At 36.2% G+C, this 18,902-nt stretch overlaps 1 protein-coding gene across 1 annotated transcript in view; it reads left to right on the forward strand.

The window, feature by feature from the left end:
- Positions 1–18,902, forward strand: part of LOC129739594 (protein hedgehog) — a 47,904-nt gene that overhangs the window by 21,575 nt on the left and 7,427 nt on the right. The window contains exon 2 of the mRNA XM_055731074.1: positions 6,364–6,625. Coding sequence (XP_055587049.1) covers positions 6,364–6,625 — 262 coding nt within the window. The remainder of the gene's footprint in view (positions 1–6,363; positions 6,626–18,902) is intronic.

An 18,902-nucleotide genomic window follows, 5' to 3' on the forward strand; every position in this document is an offset into this window, starting at 1 on the left:
ATTTTGGAATCAAAATTCAATAAAAAATACACTTAGCTCGACTTGCAATTCCCGTTTCTAAAGTTCTTTATTTTTAAAGAAAATTATTTTGAAATGTTTCATTGCTTTCGAACAACATGCGGAGTCGCCTTGGGTAGTATCGATTCGCTCGAGAACGATGAAAAATGAAGGTGCATTTTAAATTCAATAGCATGGATTAGCATTTGAGTTTGCCAATTCCAAAGTTAATCCCCTCGGTTCCGAAATCCCTGGAGATAACACCAGCTGAACTCAGAAGCAAACGAACTATTATATTGTGTCGCAGCCACAAAACTTCAGAAACCTACAAAGAAGATAGAAAGTTGTCATGCCTCGTTGGTGTTTGCAAACATAGATTTTGCATTGTTACGCTCAAAAAGTTTGTTCACTCAATTGGAAAACAAATATTTCAACAATTAAACAATAAAAAAACACAGAAGATTTCCCCGAGGGCTGGTAGAAAACCATTTATTTTCTCTGGGTATGTGTGTGTTTTTTTTTGTTGAAAAATTGATGAAGTTCGTCGCTTGACTGAGAATCGAATTCGTTTGAAATTTTCTTTTGACTGCAGAAAGTTCTATAATTGATTTGTATGAAAATTTGCTCACATTTATTGAAGGTTAAACTAAGAGTTATTTTCCATTTCAAAATCGAAATTTAAGTTCTTTGCTATGAAAGACAAACATTCCGGAATAAGAGTTTTGTTTTAGATTCGTGCAAAATTTACAAAACCACTCTCAACAGGTAATAAAACGATTCTTTCGAACTGAACACGTGGAGCATTTGTAAAGAGACAGAAACCCCAGTAAGTTCAAGAGGACACAGCTATGAGCTTGCTCACGGATAACAAAAAAACATCTAAACTTAAACGTCCAAATATTTAGACGCCGTAACTAATTCCTTTCTCCTCCCTCGGCCTTTTCTTGGTGCAGCCCTCTATTGGACCTTGAGATTTGTGTTGGGGAGGCCGAATCGATTCCACGGTAGCCTTTAAACAAACAGCAACAGCAACGAGACAAGACGAATGAAATCGAGCACAGAGACAAATGATACCGAAGCAAAACATTCCAAGAAATCAACAAGAAAAAACAGACAGACCAACAAAATCAAAAAACAGCCACCGCAAAAGGCAAACCGAAAGCAGACAGAAACAAACACGCATACCCTATTGAGCCACAAACATTAAAAGAGGCCTTGACGGAAGAAAATCGATTACACTTTGAGTTCTCGGTCCGGTGTGTGTCCATCCATCGAATGCGAGTTTGGTCGCTTCCCGGTTGACCTCTCCCAGGCATTCGTATAGCTCTTAGAGGACACACCAATTCCAACGCCCCGGGAGGAAACCGAACCGGGTATACTGGCCCTCACTGCCTGTTTTCTCTGGCTTTTCTTCCTCGTTCTTTTCCCGCTCATTCAGTATTTCGGGAATATATGGATGGGTGAACCTTGAGAAGAAGAAAAGCCAAAGGAAGCGACTCTACGGCCGCCGGATCAGGCTCAAAATCTGGCCAATTGACAGCCGTGAAAACATTTAAATCTAATATGACATCTGTGACGAAATGTTTACCGGATTAATAGAGTGTTGCTGGTGTAGTTGGATCCGACTGTTTGGCCTTTTCTGTAGGCTTAGCTCAGTCAGCTCTCTAGGCTTGTGGTGTTTGTCAACATGTTTCCTCAAAATCAGCAAACTGGAACGGCCATGAGCATAAATACAAACATAAATTTAAATTTATTTTCTTTTGGTATCTTAACGTTTAACCAGTTAAGTATATTGCATTTTTAAGGTTGATAAAAATTGTTCGCAAAAATTAAAAACAAGTTACAGTAAATGGATTGCGGATTTTTTTTAATTGAATCTTTAAATCAAAACGACATATTACCAAGTGAAAACAAAGATCAAGGATCTGCCTGCTGTCGCTAAGTAGGTGTTAGGCAATGTCAGAATTTTCCAAAAATAGAAATTGAATTCCAAAGAGAGTAACCTGAGAAGTCTTCAAAGCTCGATACCGGCCTTATGAAAAAGGCGGCCTTTGACCGAAGAGCAAGAAAATAAAGAAGAACTACACTTCTCCCAACGCCTAACATATGCTCCCGCGGTTTTTGTGTTCACCTGTTCCTGTTTGTGTCAGCTAAGCCGACTCTGTCCGATAGGCTTAACATCTTGGCGCATTTATAACTTCCTGGTAAAGGTACATACGGCCAACGTATTGGTTCCATGTCTAGTACTAGGTGCCTGAATTAAATAGTGAAAAAGTGGCCGAAGACGACGACGGCGGTTGATGCTAGGGACTGAGACGTATAAACCAAAATGAAAATAATTTTAATGAATTAAGCCACGCCTTTACACTTCTTCTTTTTCTCTAAGCCGGTTCTTCTTCTGCTGCCAGCCACTTGGCGCTCGCTCAAAGGTGGAGTCAGCCGCAGACCAGAAGAGTAGGTAGTCGTTGTCTCTTGAAATCGGTGGTGTCTGGCTTACCGTCCGACTCAGCCGAGCGACCGGTTTGTTTCAGTCTTTCTGGTTACTCGAGTGACAACTAAGAAAGGAAAAAAAAACAAATACACGACAACGGCGACGATAGGGGGCAAACGATCGCCTCCCTGCACCGTTATGGCGGTCGTCGTCTTTAATTTGACAGCTATTAAGCTGCAATGTTGTGAATTTCTTTTTAACACCTTAGCACAGCCTGGGATCTGGTTTAAGCTAAAGATAACATCGAATTACATGAGCAAGTCTATTTGGCTACATTGTGTCTTCAGAGAAATTGACTAGATTTTTTGTGTTATGCTACGTTTAGAATTTGAATGATTTTTAAAAGTAATTCGTTAAATCTACTGCATTTCATATACATATACAAATTTGTATAACAAAATGTTTATCTAGTATTTAAGAATCCCGAGTTAAATGTTTGAAATAAATCTGCCGCTACTAGAATCAATCACCAGAATTATCAATTCCTTTCCCTCTGCATGTCCTCGATAAACAATCGCAATGACATGTAACTTTACGCGCTTGCACGTCGCGAAAAAACTAAACACGACCACGAGTTAAAATTGTATCGTTACGGGCATTACGTAACTCATGGGTACGGAGCTGCAAAGGGGACAAAATACCTCCCATGAAAGGTTGTTACAGAGATTAGTGTTAAAAATTACATACCTGACATCCGCTCTAAGTGAAAGCTTTTTCAGTCAGTCTGTAGTCGGCCGCGTCGGTTAAGCGTAAGCGATGATAATCGGGTGCAAGAAATATTAATTTTTATTTTTATTACTACACGCACCTTGTTAATGGTAAGCTGCGGGTTGAACTTTGCCGCTGTTGGTGAAGTGGATCGAAAACTGAAACAAAAGGAAGCAGCTAGTATAAGAAAACAAAATGCCTGCCTGCCATGGCAAGGTAGGCATAAGAAAAACTACTTCTTACTAAGGCTCAACATCTTTTGCAACACTACAATTTGCACCTTGATGTTCACTTAACACAGGTTAGGTGAGATTCACGTGCGCTATCATTAAATATGCGTTAGCCTTGACAACGGGAAATAATTGTTGACAATGTTTGCCATGGATGCATCGAAAGGTTTTACGATGGCTGCTTTGATTAAGTATTGATGCTTTCCTACGGTTGGCACATATAGCCCAACCTGTATACATATCTCAGGTGGCCTTGAAAATCCCTTGCTAAGTGATAGTAAAAGTTTTTTTTTTTGTAAACATCGTAACCATTCCAATTCGTGACGTCAGTTGCATTTTTAAACAAACAACCATCATCGCTGTACCAGCTGTAAGGTAACCGAACACCCTGTCGATTGGTCACATAGCCTTATCAAAATACAGTCCACTTGTCTCTTGAACTTAAGCGTTTGAGTTGTATTGAAATAAATGATCTCTCGTATCACCTACTTAGTGCCGTGACGTTAATAATTGTCCGAACTAAATACGTCTGGGAACTTCGAGGCTTTTCCAAACCAGCAGCTTTTGGGAATTGGTCACAACAGTACCGATATAGTGAAAAACATGAAAAACACTTACCTTTTTTGTTCAAATAGGTCCGTCCAGTTTTTGTTACCCTCCACCTTTAATTTTCGTGCGTAATAAAACAATCGGTGGTAAAATGCTGTGAGCAAATGGTTTATTTTGTTCCATGGTCCTTTTTAAGACCGCACAATTTTAACTACTTTGCTCTTCGTTCTGGTTCCTAGAAAAATCGTTGAATCAATTTTAATTAAAACTATAATGGATGCGCACTCACCTTTGGTAAAACGTGAAAACTTAGAAAAATTTCATCGGTTTTGGCCTTTTCGGATGTTATTTTGCAATTAGTTATTGCAAACCGCGACATGATTTCAACAGCGAAAGCTTGAGAAAAAAATCATTGCCAACTGCTGTTTGCGATTCTCACTTAGGATGCATAAACATCCTAGCAAGTGACGTAGGCTTTGTTTACCTTTTTACTTTTCGAATAACGAGTTCTGGAATAGTGTGCGTGTTTGTTCGTCACCTTTCTTTGTACCTCATTGCATATAGCCCTGTTTTTTGTCTGAAGTTCCTGTCACTAGCTATGTGCTGCAAATTATTTTTTTTGCAAACCGAAACTACTTAAAAAACTGATATTAGTTGCATTTGAATGTTTATTGTTGATTTATTTACGTGGTTATAAATAATTTACATATCTTTTTTTAACTTGTATTTGATAGAATGTCAATAATTAAGTAATAGTGTTATGTTCTTAAATATGCCCCGTTTGTTTTCTCACGAAATAATAATATGGTGAATTTTATCTAATTCGGGATTTCTGTATCGGTCGATGCATTTTTATATAGATTGAAATAGTGTTAAAGTAATGCAATTGGTGTTTTGATGTGCTGGACAGATCGTCTCTTGGCGAAGCCTAATAGTTACGTATTAAGGTAAACGCAAGCAAATAACTGGCAGTTGACATTTTGTTTGTAAAGAAGTCGAACCATTTAGTGATATTGAGAATATTTATTTGAATGCAACCAGTTTCAAGATGACCGGAATCAAGAAGAATTGGATGACAGCACCCCTCACTTTTGGTTTGTTGGAGTTTGGTGAGATCGTTTCTTTTTGAAAATTATTTTTACTATTCATTGTCATATTTGTATTACACTTCTACTCATTCATCCTATTTGCCGAATAGGATTTCCCATAAAAAAATACCTTTCCCCACCTTTCTGAATTCAACACCCTGGGTCGTATGAGTTCTCTGTACCTGAAAAGTTAATTTTGTTGTATCAGATAATCCCCATTATGATTACATTGACTTGTCGCGGTGTGCATAAAGGTACCACACTTATTTTTAAAATCAACACTTGAAATGAGTGTTGCATCCAGACACTCATTTTGGCATCTTGTGTTGGTTTTAATTATGAGCTGTACTTGTAAGGAAACTTATTTTCCACTGAGATCCCTTCATTTGAATAATTCTTTAATCTTTCCTCGCATTGAGTATTTTTGTCTTTTCAACATACTTAAATTTTTTGCTCGCGTTCAATTGTGAATTTTTCAATACTGATGTTATGAAATCGATTGGTACATCTTTGTACCTGCAAATAATGTATCTTTTTCGAAAAATTCATGATATTTACGGCTTATGTTCTTTCGTTCTTTGATAGCTCATGTATCTTTCCATCACCTAAGAAAATGTAAATTTTTGCTGCTGAGAACTGAAGTGTCCATTACCAGGGAACTCGGATGAGTTTTTTGGTGTAGGGGAGTGTGGCAGGCTAATAATAAAATAAAAAATACATTATGTTCATCATTGAATAGGTTTCAATTTTATCATGTTGAATTAAAAATTAAGATAAATACAAATTCATATTTAAAGGAAAAATAAATCTGTTTTGACCACTCATCGGTGATATCTTAATTTTAATACTTGATTTCGAAAGATACAGCGCAATAATCTTTAAGTAAACATCACTTACGATGGGGTAAGTTCTCGTAGCTAAACATTACTTACTGGTCTGCAGACGGTTTTTTGTGCTCCTGCTGCTGCACAACCGACAGAGCGATCACCTTTACGAGGGAGCACCAACGGAATGACAGTTCTCACTCATTTATTAGCTTCATATACATTCTAAAATGCAGTGTGCATTGCAACTCGTCACATTTCATGCCACTCATAGCGATCGTGCACCTCGGCACAGCAATTTACACGCCATTTGAAAGCCGCGGGGCAGCAAACCGTTCATTTATGGCTAACCGTTATATTGCAACACTAATTTATGGCAATTACCATGTTGACAAATAATTATCGTTATTATAGTTTAATTTAATTATCGGAAACGATTATTAATTCGAAACTGCCTCATTTGTTTCTTTCGACAGCGGTGCAAGGAGAAGCTAAACATTCTGGCCGTTTCGGTGATGAACCAGTGGCCGGGTCTGCGGCTTATGGTGACGGAGGGATGGGACGAAGACCACATGCATGCCCGAGAATCTCTACACTACGAAGGCCGTGCCGTGGATATTATGACATCGGACAAGGATCGATCCAAAATCGGTATGCTGGCTCGGTTGGCCGTCGAAGCTGGATTCGATTGGGTTTACTACGAGAGTCGTAACCACATACACTGTTCTGTCAAATCAGGTAGGGTATTTCTTAGTTTTCCAACAACTCCCAACATTAATCCGTACGAAAGATGCCCGGTTGTTTTATGATAGTCGAAAAATTGAAACTAGACACTTTCACATGAATCAAATCGTGATGTTTTGTGGCTCTGTGATCTCTGGTTCATAGCTCGAAACGTATCATTTTTAGGTATGGAAATAGCAACAGTCTGCTCTGGTTTTGATTGACAGGAAAGGGAAAACCATCATGAGGCTGAAGAGGTGTGAGGCGTCGATTTTCGCGCAGTCACTCTCATCAACAACAGGTCCTCGACAGCGAATGGCCTCCCAAAGTGACACCTATAATGAACCGTAATTTCACTCTTCCTAAATCGTTCCCAAGGTGATTGGATGCTGACAAGCGTCTGGAACATCTTATGTATATTTTCATGAGAGAAAAAAAAACTTGCAAATGCGTGCACGTTAGCCTCGGGTAAAATTTCGCACTTTTTTCGACGACCATGTAAATGCAATGCCCAAAACACAACCTCATTCGCATGAACGCTTTTCTGGGGATCGGTGTGTGAAAAAAAACCTTTTCTGGTCGTTTCCAGTAACCAAGGCCTTCTGGCCATAAATGGTTGGTTAGGTTAACAAGGAGAGTGAAAAGATCTCATTTACTTATTACATTCGGGCGCATCGGAGATCTTTAATTTTCTTCGAACGGCAAACTGGAAACAGTTTGTAGACTACCAGTTACACTTTGAGGGAGAGGCGGCATTGGTTTGAGGATGGAGGAAACGGCTGCGGCATTGAATTTGGCTTTCTTCAGGTCGCCTCAATCTCGAAAGCAACACGATCGTGCTGCGCGAAACCCCAAGAAAAAGATGCACAAAAGTGTGATGATGATGATAATAACAGAGATCTGCGCACAAAAAAGCCAATAGGGCAAAAATCGAATCGATTGACCCTATGAGAAAATTCCATTCTAGGTACCTGAATGATCCAAAGTTAGCCTTAAAAAAAATTAATCTATCGTATATTTCCAAAATTCGAAATAGCGCCTTCGTCCACGCGATATCCGTGTGAAAGAAAACTATCACCCCAGCAAACAAACCCGAAACATTTTTGAAACATTAATTCTTCAGCGCACTTTTTTCCTCTCTGCCGAACGAAACGAAAACCACAAAAGATTGCGCAGTTACCTTGAAGCGATGGGCTTTTTTGACGTTTCTTTTGCCCAAGATTAGGGTCTCATTCGCACTCTCCCGAAAGCTCTGCTCGCTGAGCTCATTTCCCGTTCTCCATTTTTGTCCACAACACGAGGCTGATGTACACAATACATCAAGATCATTTTGGGTGGGACGTACCCCGGGAATGAACGGAATGGAACGGAACGGACGTACGAAACGGAACAGCGAAAACATGCAGCAAATGCGGCAACTTTGAATCGTCGTCGGCAGCAACAGCAGCTTAAACATCCTCTCTGCCTATATATAGCGAGCCAAAGAAAAACTTCCACCTCTACCGAAAGCGATGACGGCGGACAGAGCCCAGGCTGAAAAAGCAATGAAGAATTCCGATCAATAAAATGGCGGCAGCCGACGGCAAAGACGGGAACGCGGGAACCGCTCTCAAGTATCTCATAGCGGGGATGTTTTAGTGGGCTTTTGAGAGATTTGCTGTTCGGTTTTTCATTTTTTTTGCTGCCTAACAGGAAATTTCTCGGATTGTGCGATCTTCACGTTTGTTCTAGATCTAGCTAAGGAAGCCTATCTCCGATTTTATGTCACTATGGGATTCTTCGTAAAAGTTTGTTTATCTCCTTATGGTTTATATCTGGAAGCAACTAATGCCCAATTAGGGTGGCCTTCAGAGCTCACAATCCGCTAATCAGGCAAGTCAACCGGCATAGGTTGATTTTTACTGAGAAAATCTCATTAATGAACCTTTAATCATATTCATTACATGCATGATGCAAGCACCACTCACTCCAAACGAACAACACGTGTGACCGTATCATGCTTAAACTTTGGCGTTTGGAAGACACGCCGCCGTCAAGTAAGTGCCGAAGACGATCCTCAGACATACATAACCACACCAAGTCCACCCATATTCGCAATAACGATCCTGCTGGCTTGCCCGCTTGCGGAGGCAAATAACGAGGCGATGTAAATAAATTTAATTTCAATCTCGTGAGAATGCAATTTGCCTCAACTGAACTTTTTTTTCCTTAAATATCAGCGCCCTGGGAAATGCCTTCATTCATCTTGTGTGCAATTTATGGTCCTGTGAACCATAGCTGGTGAGAAAATCTCGTATCGGTTAAAAAAAATGCAAAACCAACTCATCCCGAAGTGTAGTGCGCTAAACGTAAGATTTCATTTGTTATGAAATCAGAACCATAACAAAACAGACACCGAATGCGTGAGTTTAATTATCACTCGCATTATTATCCCACTACTTCCTCCAAGGGGCTCTGAAGCGCAGGCCGATTCCCCTACTATTATTATTGTTATTATTTTCATTGTTGTTGTTCCTGTTGATCTTGTTGTTGCTTTTGCCATTCAGCTGATTCTTTACCGCTGTTGGAAATCTGAGCGCGATCGCAGGCAGAGAACCACCCAACAACACGCGTGAAACAATCTTGTCAAGTGTTTATTTACATTTGTAGTCCCATACAAAAACATAAACACATCGGTTCCCTTTTCCGAAAGATGAACGCGGGGCATGGGCAGACCATCTGTCCGACCAATCCGGCCTGGGATTGGATGCTAATACTATGTGGGTTGGCTGGCTTGCTGGATGCATGGTTGGCGGTATCGTTTTATTGATGTTACCTTTTCAGAAGTTGAAGAGTACACGCTGGAAGTAAACGTTTACATGATGGATGGTACTTTGGGATGTATGAAAATCTTTTATAGATTTCAGAGTGTTGAATTCATTTCTATTGATTCTGAATATCGATGCAATCACTCAGAAATCGGAATATTTCTGTATTTCTGTAAACTGTATGTCCCTTAGAAAAAACTAAAATTAATATTACAAAATTTTAAAGTTCTATCGAACAATAGTCACATGGGAAAATTAAAAAAAATAGCAAATAATGATTGTTGCATTACACCAAGTTGAAATTTAAAGAATAGTCTGACTTTTTGTACCTCAGGTTTCAAAATTATCGCTATATTTATTAAACCCAAAGTTCTCTAAGAGCGAGTCCACTGGTTGAAAGGTTTACAACACATCACAACACCTTTTCCATATACCGGTGTTGGGAGATTCTAAACAGTTTCGCGTTGCAAAATTTCTATCGTATAACACTTTTTGACTAAGAGCAAGTTCACTGGTGTTGGAAAAAGTGGTAGAAATTTTAACACTTGTTGCACATTTTGAAAATTGTACCATGTAAAAATGTTTTCAAGATCTTTGGGCATTAGATTTTTTCACAGCACTGTTTCTATTTCAGTCGTATGTGATAGAAATATTGCTATTTTTGCATCACAGGATGCAAAAATAGAACACGTGTTGCAAAAAAACTAGTTGGCCGCAGATCTTGAAAAAGTTTTTGCATGATAAAGTTTTCAGAATGCGCTAAAAGTATAAAAATTGAGTGAGTGAACTTGCTCTAAGAGCTAGTTCACTCGTGTTGGGAAAAAGTGGTTGAAATTTTGCCACTTATAGCACATTTTGAAATTTTAAAATGCGAAATGTTTTCAAGATCGCTGGGCGCTGATTTTTTTTTACAACACCGTTTCTATAGGTATGTGATAGAAATTGAGCTATTTTTGCATCACAGCATGCGAAAATAGAACACGTGTTGTTAAAAAAACCTGAAGGCCGCAGATCTTGAAAATGTTTTTGCATAGTAAAGTTTTCAAAATGTGCTACAAGTGTCGAAATTTCTACCACTTTTTCCCAACACGAGTGAACTTGTTTAAGGGTGATGGAAAGCATGATCTTTTGCAACACCGAGCCGAGTAAGGGCTGTCCCAACGGTAGATGCAAAACGCGGTTTTCGACCACGCTAAAACATTTCGGCTGGCACCGGTGGCGTATATTGCTGTTTTAGCACAGTTATCGATTTCAAAATTCCCAACAGTTATACGCCTTTGTTCCAAATTCATGCAAATTTGGAACAGGATTTCAAAATATACGACAGACCGACTTAGTTCACGGTGAGAAAATTTTAGCCAACAATGATTTCTTTCACACATGTTTGGGTAACATTGGGTGTGATAATAGTTTCTTTTTGAGATATTTCAACTACCCTATACGTAACATAAATTGAGAATAGATGTTAATAAAAACCGTATCAAGTATAAATAATAGATGTCACATTATTCTCGATTTAATATAATTTAATAAAAAGCTTTTCATTTGGGCTCGGCGAATTAGTGAATCCAGTCAGCGTTCTAAAATTTGAAAAAAATAAACGATAAGAAAATTTTAATACTTTTTCGATGAGGTAAAATAAATGTTTATTGTTTATTCTATAATTTTTGTTTTATTTGAGATATTGAGAGATTTTTAGTGTTGTATGGATTGCTCGGAGTTTTCGTCAATATCAGCATATTTTTCTGTATCCATACATAAATTTACAAATAGTGAAACAAGTTTTTGTCAAACAAAAATGTCGACAAATCAAAGGAAAATTTCGTTTGACTTTGGGATGAACATTTCTCGTTTCCTTTATCAATGTCAGCAATAACTTGAAAAAAAATTGCTTTTTCATTTCGTTTCAACAAAACCTTATTCCATTGATTCAAAGAAATTTGATTGAATAAATTGAAGAATTGTTTTAATTGACCTTTTTACCTCGTTGTGTAGTCATTTTTGCTTTTAAATTAATGAAATCCTGGTAGAATAGTTAAAATCATTGTTCTGTCAAAAAGAATATTCGTAGAATTAATTTTAAGACAATTAACCGTGAAACTAAAAACTTATGCAATTTTTCTAATAAAATGGGTTTTTTCTTCTCAATTATTGAGTGTCTGCAATGAAAGTGTTTCCGTTTTAAATTTGCTCCTACACCGGTGGGGAGTGGGTGTTTTAGCCGATTCTAAAATTTCAAATTGTGCTAAAACTGGTATACTTAAAACCAATATTTAGAGCACCTGCAACGGTTCAGGTCTAAATATTGGTTTTAGGTATACCAGTTTTAGCAAAATTTTAAATTTTGGAATCGGCTAAAACACGCGCTCCCCACCGGTGTGATGGCAAATTTAAAACGGGTACACTTTTATTGCAGACACTCAATAATTGAAAAGAAAAAACTCATTTTAAGTGAAAAATTGCTAAGTTTTGAGTTTTACACCGTCTTAATTGTACCAGGATTTCATTAACTTAAAGTCTTTTTAATAAAGTTTGTTCGAAACAAGTAGAAATGGATTGACGATTGAATACCTTTCTTTTTCCAATTGACTTCGACCGATTTCTTCCAGGCCGTAACGAACCCCCATGTCGAGCTTTGTCTATTTTGACTATTTTGACTAGTTTCAGCTTGCTTCATTGACAACGACCTGACTAGTTTCGACCAAAACTTTGGCTCATTGAACAACTACCAGTTGGCAGAAACCAGTTGAAACCGATTTTTATCTATGATTGAACGAAGCTTAAAAAGCCAAAATGCCTATACGCAGCGAGAAAAAAAGCTTAATTGAAACAAAAAAAAACCTTTTTCTTTTAAAAATTGACTCATTTTGGGGTGTTGATTCCAAATATTAATTTAGTTTACCAGTTCTTGTTTATAGGTAAAAATTCATTAAACGTATTTGTGCTTTTGGCTGGGCAAACTAAACAGATTGACAAACATGCTCCTTTTATGTATTCTTAAGTAGAATTTTCATGATTATCACTAATTATCAGTAGTTTGTAATGTAGCAGACGGCTTTTAGCCAGAAATTGAAAGGAATTTTTTCTAAGAATCATGTCAGTTTAGTCAATGTTATCGAACAATATATCATATTTCATGGTTTTTATATTAAAATTGTGAAATATGATGGATTATAAATATTGTTAACAACTTTGTACAAAAACCGGTCATTACACGGATATTCAATTTTTTTAATTTTTTTTTAAAGTTTATTGTTGTTTTGCATTAATTTCATTAGAATGTTTCTGTTATTGAAAATGAAAGTTCATATAACGTTTGAACTCGAGAAACGCTGACTGGGCTCACTAATTCGTTGAGGCCAAAAGCTATTTATTGAAATATGAAGTCAAGAATAGTTTTACATAAATTATTTATAAATGATACATGGTTTTTGTTAACATGTTTTCTCAATTTGTGTTACGTATTGACCGGTTTTGGCGAGAAAAAACATTCAAATAACTTCTCAAAAAGAAACAATTATTACACCCAATGATACCCAAACATGTGTGAAAATAATCATCATTGGCTAAAATTTTCTCAGCGTGAGCCCCAAACGTCTAAATAGGTCTGTCGTATATTTTGAAATCCTGTTCCAAATTTGCTTGAATTTGGAACAAAGGCGTATAACTGTTGGGAATTTTGAAATCGATAACTGTGCTAAAACAGCAATTTACGCCACCGGTGCCAGCCGAAATGTTTTAGCGTGGTCGAAAACCGTGTTTTGCACCTACCGTTGGGACAGCCCTTACGCCTGAACCGTTGCAGGTAAATAGAGGAAATAGAGATTGATTGTTAATAATTCTGTCATATCTTCTCAAGGAATGAACTATCTGTTTTGATGCCTTCAAATGAAAGTTGGAACAGCAAACGAGCTATTGAATGGTATTTTTTAGAGAATTTTTGATGATACCGTTTGTACCTTTAAACAATTTTTAAAGCGTTTTTGCGGTTTCAACTGAAAATGCTTTTATTATTTTTTTTTTAAATATTAAATTTGAAAAGGTGATAAAATTTCAATGCGTTTAGATGTGCTATTTGATGATTTCAGTTGAAAACTGATAAAGTTATGTGCATTTTAAGCATGTTTTTATTTTAACGATGACAATAAAACTCTATTTTCTCGTTAAAATCTAAGAATTCAACAAATTTATGTCGACCGTTCTCAAAAACGGGCGCGTGGAGACAAGTAGTTTCTGACTAAGTTTGTAGTACTTGAATTATACTTCAAGATGTGGTATTTAGTTTTTGGATCCACTTGCCCCATTTTACCCTAGAAATTCGTGAAATTAAGCAAAAATGAAACTTGAAATTGCGATAACTTCGGAAGACAAGGTCGTAGAGACTTAAAATCTAGTGCAAAATGTGCGTATTGAGTATCGCAATAAATGTTGTGAACATCATATTGATGTAAGCTCAAAATTCACAATAGTTAAGTACAAAAAACAAATTTTAAGTATGTTTTAAACTAAAAGCCCTATAACTCTGCACTGAATAGAGATAAAGTTCTTGTTATTTCAGCAAAGTTTCATATTTTGATGATATCTACAACTTTGTAGAACAAATTTGGTCTCTATCTCTTCAAACAAAAAAGTTAGTGTTTTTATTTTTATCGTAGTAGGCTGTGACTAATTTTTGATACTTTCACGTTATGGGAAACTATCTTACTAGTAAATGTTCTGAAGACATCTAATAGCTAAAATGAAAGACAAAGTCAGCAGGAAAAAAGTTCCATTTCAGGCCCTTTTGGACCACTGTGGCACCGGTGGGGAGTGGGTGTTTTAGCCGATTCTAAAATTTCAAATTGTGCTAAAACTGGTATACTTAAAACCAATATTTACGCCTGAACCGTTGCAGGTGCTCTAATAGAGCCGAATTTGCCAAACAGTATTCGTGCGTGAAATGCTTCGGTGATGCAATCTTTCTTATGTTCCAAACTACGGTTAAGTGGATAAAAAGGAAATTGAGCAATTTCCGGATTTTTATAGAAAATTAAATTAGAATGTTTAAACAATACATTCATCACTTAAATTGATACGAAATAGAAAGATATAAATCAACTTTTTAAAACTTACAGTTAATTTTTTTTAATACCCTAGTCAATTGCGTGCGCCATCACTTTTCTGAGGCGCAGAGATGCCAAATAGCTAGATAACTTCACGATATCGGGATATTCATTTATTAATTGTATTGATGCAGAGACACATTGATCGAGCAATTGGTGAAAACAATTTCACTACACTTTTTAATTTCAGTCGGCTGCCCATTTCTTGTACTGAAAATATTTGAGGTTATTTTTCCCGGCTCATCCGTACACGCCCAGCAAATGTGCATGAGAAATGTCAAAAACAACTCTATAGAGCTCAAAAGAAGGAAGCGCAAATGTTCCGATAAAGTTTTCGATTATATATTTGTTGTTTTGTGAGGCCAATGCTGTAGTAGTACAAGACGCACCAGCTGCAGCGGGGTAAGACTTCCCATTAGACTGAGTCGATTTGAGGTCATTTTTGAATTTCTCAAACCCTGGTGTCTTAAAAGCTTTGTTTTGGTTCAAAACTCATTCATAATTTTTTGCAAAATTATTAAGTAACTTTTACGTGAGTAAATTTGAACTTTCAGGTTTGTATGGAAAAATTGAATATTTTGTACTGAAGAATCAACATCATTTTTGTTTCTTCTGTGGATCCGAGCCTGCTAAAGGTTTTTGTGCCAATTCATAAATTTTCTAATGAACCCAAGGGTTTGAAAAATTCGACTAGGACCCCAAATCGACTCACTCTAATGGCCCATGTCATTATGTGTCAAAAATACGTTTACGTTTGGCTATTTCATTTTATTGTGGAAAACAATCTTTCCTATCATTTCTTAGTTGAAAAGTTCACTTAAAGGACTTTATTTCTTAGAAACAGAAGGACACGTCGACTTTGTGTAAAACTTGTAATTTTTTGATGGTAAACATGAAAGGTTTCATGGTTAACCAGCCTGCGCAATCTGATAAAACTGCAGTTTTTCGTTTTTCCCCTCGTATTCACTTTCGAATGACCATAAATAATTTGCTACCTTTTAGGGGGGATTAGGGCAGAATGCACGCAAGACCACGTGTTTCAAGCTTAAATTTTGAATGCTGTTATCTGTTGAGAAACCCCGAATATCAAAACGAAATTTCATTTTTTATATTTGGTGACTCCCAAATTATGATTAGAATGCATAATTATAACAAACTAGCTGATTTTACCAGGCTTTGTTCAAGTTCACCGGGAATAGAAATCAAAATGGGTCGTTGATTTTTCGAAATTTTGGAAGCTTTGTCATTATAACAAATTTGGCCCATGTTTGACCGTGTCATTTTTTAAGATTTTGTTCGTGTTTTAAAAAGTTTTGATTGAGATTGTTTACTGTGTTGATCGTTCTCAAAATTTTTTAAAACTTATAGGTATGAAGTTTGTATAAATATAAATATTATATAATTTTCTTTGAATGCATATACATTAGACTGCCCCAAATGACCCGACTTTTGAAAAAGTTATACGCTGCAGGCTTAAATTGATCCTGGGCCTAGTACAAGATCTCATGCCAAATTTGGGCCAGATCGGACCACGGGAAGGGGTCGCTCAATGAGCCTGAAGTTTGTATGGGACAAGGTTGCGAAATCTCATGAGATTGAGATTTTTTTGAGTGAGATTTTCCCTTTTTGAATCTCAGTGTGATGTTAGGTAATCTCATCGTGAGTATCACAAACGGTTCTTGTCTTGAATGTCAACGCTTTCTCAGACTGAGAATCACGAGCAGAAAAACTACTTTTTGGAAGGCAGAGATGCCATGAAATAATATTTGTGCAAGCTCTTGAACAATGAAACAGTGAAACAAGTTTTATAGTTCAGAAAAAGCTGAACATACCACGACTTTTTAAAAACTGTCAGTTATACTTGATGAATGTTAAAGGCCAGTTATACTTTTGTTAAACATTTTTATAGAGAACATACTGTTAAAAGCTCAGTACAATCAGGTTGATGATAAGAATTCGTTTTTTTTGTCTTAAGCAAAGTTGCGAAATCTCATTCAGTTAAGATTTTATCGAGTGAGGTTCTTCCTTTTTGAATCTCAGTGTGAAACGTTAACGTTGATTGTGAATGGAAGTTTTGATTTTAAAACATCTTTCTAAAGAATGTATTATCATGACTTGTAAGAATCTGATAATAATATTTATGTCTTAGTTTAATGAAAGTTTTACAGGACGAGCAACAAGTTTTTATGACCAAATATGTTGATGAGTCTCGCTCGTATTCAGAGGATTAAAGACATGTAAGTTATGAAATTGTATTTCCTACAGTAATGTACTTTTAAATCTCTTAAAAACGTTGATGCAAAGTTTTGCAATCATGGAAAAGATCCGCAAACATTGAAATGCCCAAGCTCAAAATTCTTCAAAAAACCCCCAATGGCTTAATGTTCTTGCCAGAAAAAAACATCTCAAATCTTCTGGACATTACAAGAAACTATAAAAAAAAATAGCAAAATCTGAATAGCTAAATATTTGATTATTATAAATATTAACACAAAAAGTACCGCAAAGACAACTAAGCTGGGAAACACTAAAATTCAGAATTAAAATTATAAGGATCCACCGGGCCTAATTTTACAAATTTAGTATCTTTGAATTACCGAAAGTTTTTTTTGTCAATTTTGCAGAAAAAAGTTTTATGATTTTATTTATAGCATTCGAGCTATGCTTTGCTTTTACTTGTAGCGGCAACCTTAAAAACTAAGTTGAAATTTATAGGTAGCTATGTAGAGATTTAATATAAATGAAGAAAATAGTTTCTTAATCTTCCAGACAAATTAAATTTTAAAATGTAAAAATTAAAAAAAGATTGTTACCAACGAAAAACCATTCCAATTAAAACGCATGGCATCCCAGCATATGCAACCGGCTGGAATCGACCACATATGAAAAGCATTTATGAACCAAATAAAAAGTTATAAAGAAATATCAAAATTTTCCCTTTCAAATGAAAGCAGCGGTTTGTAGCTTCTATCCTAACGGTTAATTTTTTTTTATTTCAACTTAAAAATGACATTTTAATGATTTTTTATGCATTTTTAAGATTTTCTTTTTCAAGAGAAGGAAAGCCGGTTTTATTTGCACCGGCTCACAGATCTTTTTCAAATATTATCTCGTCTCGCGTGATGTTTGAAATTCCCTGTGGGAAATTTCTGAAGTAGAAAACATGATCGTTGCACCGAAAAGTAGGATATGATTCATACTAGCCTATCTAATGTCCGATAAATTCACTTATTCTATTAAGAGCGTTTCCAGAAGATTTATAGAATTCTAAATAGAAAAAAGAATATGACAGAAATAATAATAAGCCATTGAATATTAAGATTGATCAACTATTTTTGTACTACCATTTGGAGTAATTGTAAAATCGCTTCTTTTGTTAAGCGGCCTTACTTCTAATTTTTTGATTATTATCTTATGAGCTTTTAGACACATGCATCAGAAATGAATTGTTCTTTAATTATCATAGCTGGATTTTTGAAAGATTTTTGAGTACGTATAAAAATGCCCTTTAAAAGAAATTCGTGAAACCCTTGGAAAAAACACTGTTCAATTTTAGTAAAATGGCTGGTTTAGACTGTTAATTGATCATTCACAGCCTAGTACATCATTTTGAAGTGGTTTTTGTGAAATCGGAAATGTTAAGATCCGTTTCGAAAATTGGTTTTCTCTACGGTTGTTCCGGATCTTTTACAGTCTCTAAGTGACTATTACTGTCAAAATTCTGCACAAAATTGCACCACCAATGAGTAGTTTGGAACAGAGAAGGGATGTAAAGAACCAAGGACTTTTAAAAAAAGATCGTTTGAAAAGAGATTTAAATAAAAGTGGAGTGGAGATTTAAATAAAACATGATCTTTATTAATATTTCTAAATTTAGATATCCTCCACTCGTACACAACATGCTCTGAAGAAGGGACCGCATGAAATTTGATGGCTGTGATCATATTACAGTTCAACATATGTTATTTTTTTTGTATGTCAACAGCCGAAAAATACAAAAAAAAACCTAAAAAAATCTGAGTTTTGATCTTATTTTTTTGGAAAATTTCAGCCCTTGAGAGTTAAAACAAATATCGATTTTCTATTAATGTATTCTATGCTTAGCTAACTAAGCGTATTTTACATTTCTCACATGAATATTCAAGGTTTGTGGAGTGACCAAGCATCCAAAGTTTTCTACCTTTTAAAACCGGTTTCTCCGTAGTTTTAGCACTCCACAATTTTCAGCACAGATCAGCGAATTTCAATTGAACTGCTTAGATTGTTTACATGAGAAACCGCCTCTCTGGCTTTATCGAATTCTAAAGAGACGGTATAGCAGTGAGACGTGAAAAATTGAGCACCGAACAATATTTTCACGTTTCACTGCCGGACTCTCCATTG

The sequence above is a fragment of the Uranotaenia lowii genome, chromosome 1, assembly GCF_029784155.1.
Source record: "Uranotaenia lowii strain MFRU-FL chromosome 1, ASM2978415v1, whole genome shotgun sequence".
Lineage (NCBI taxonomy): Eukaryota > Metazoa > Arthropoda > Insecta > Diptera > Culicidae > Uranotaenia > Uranotaenia lowii.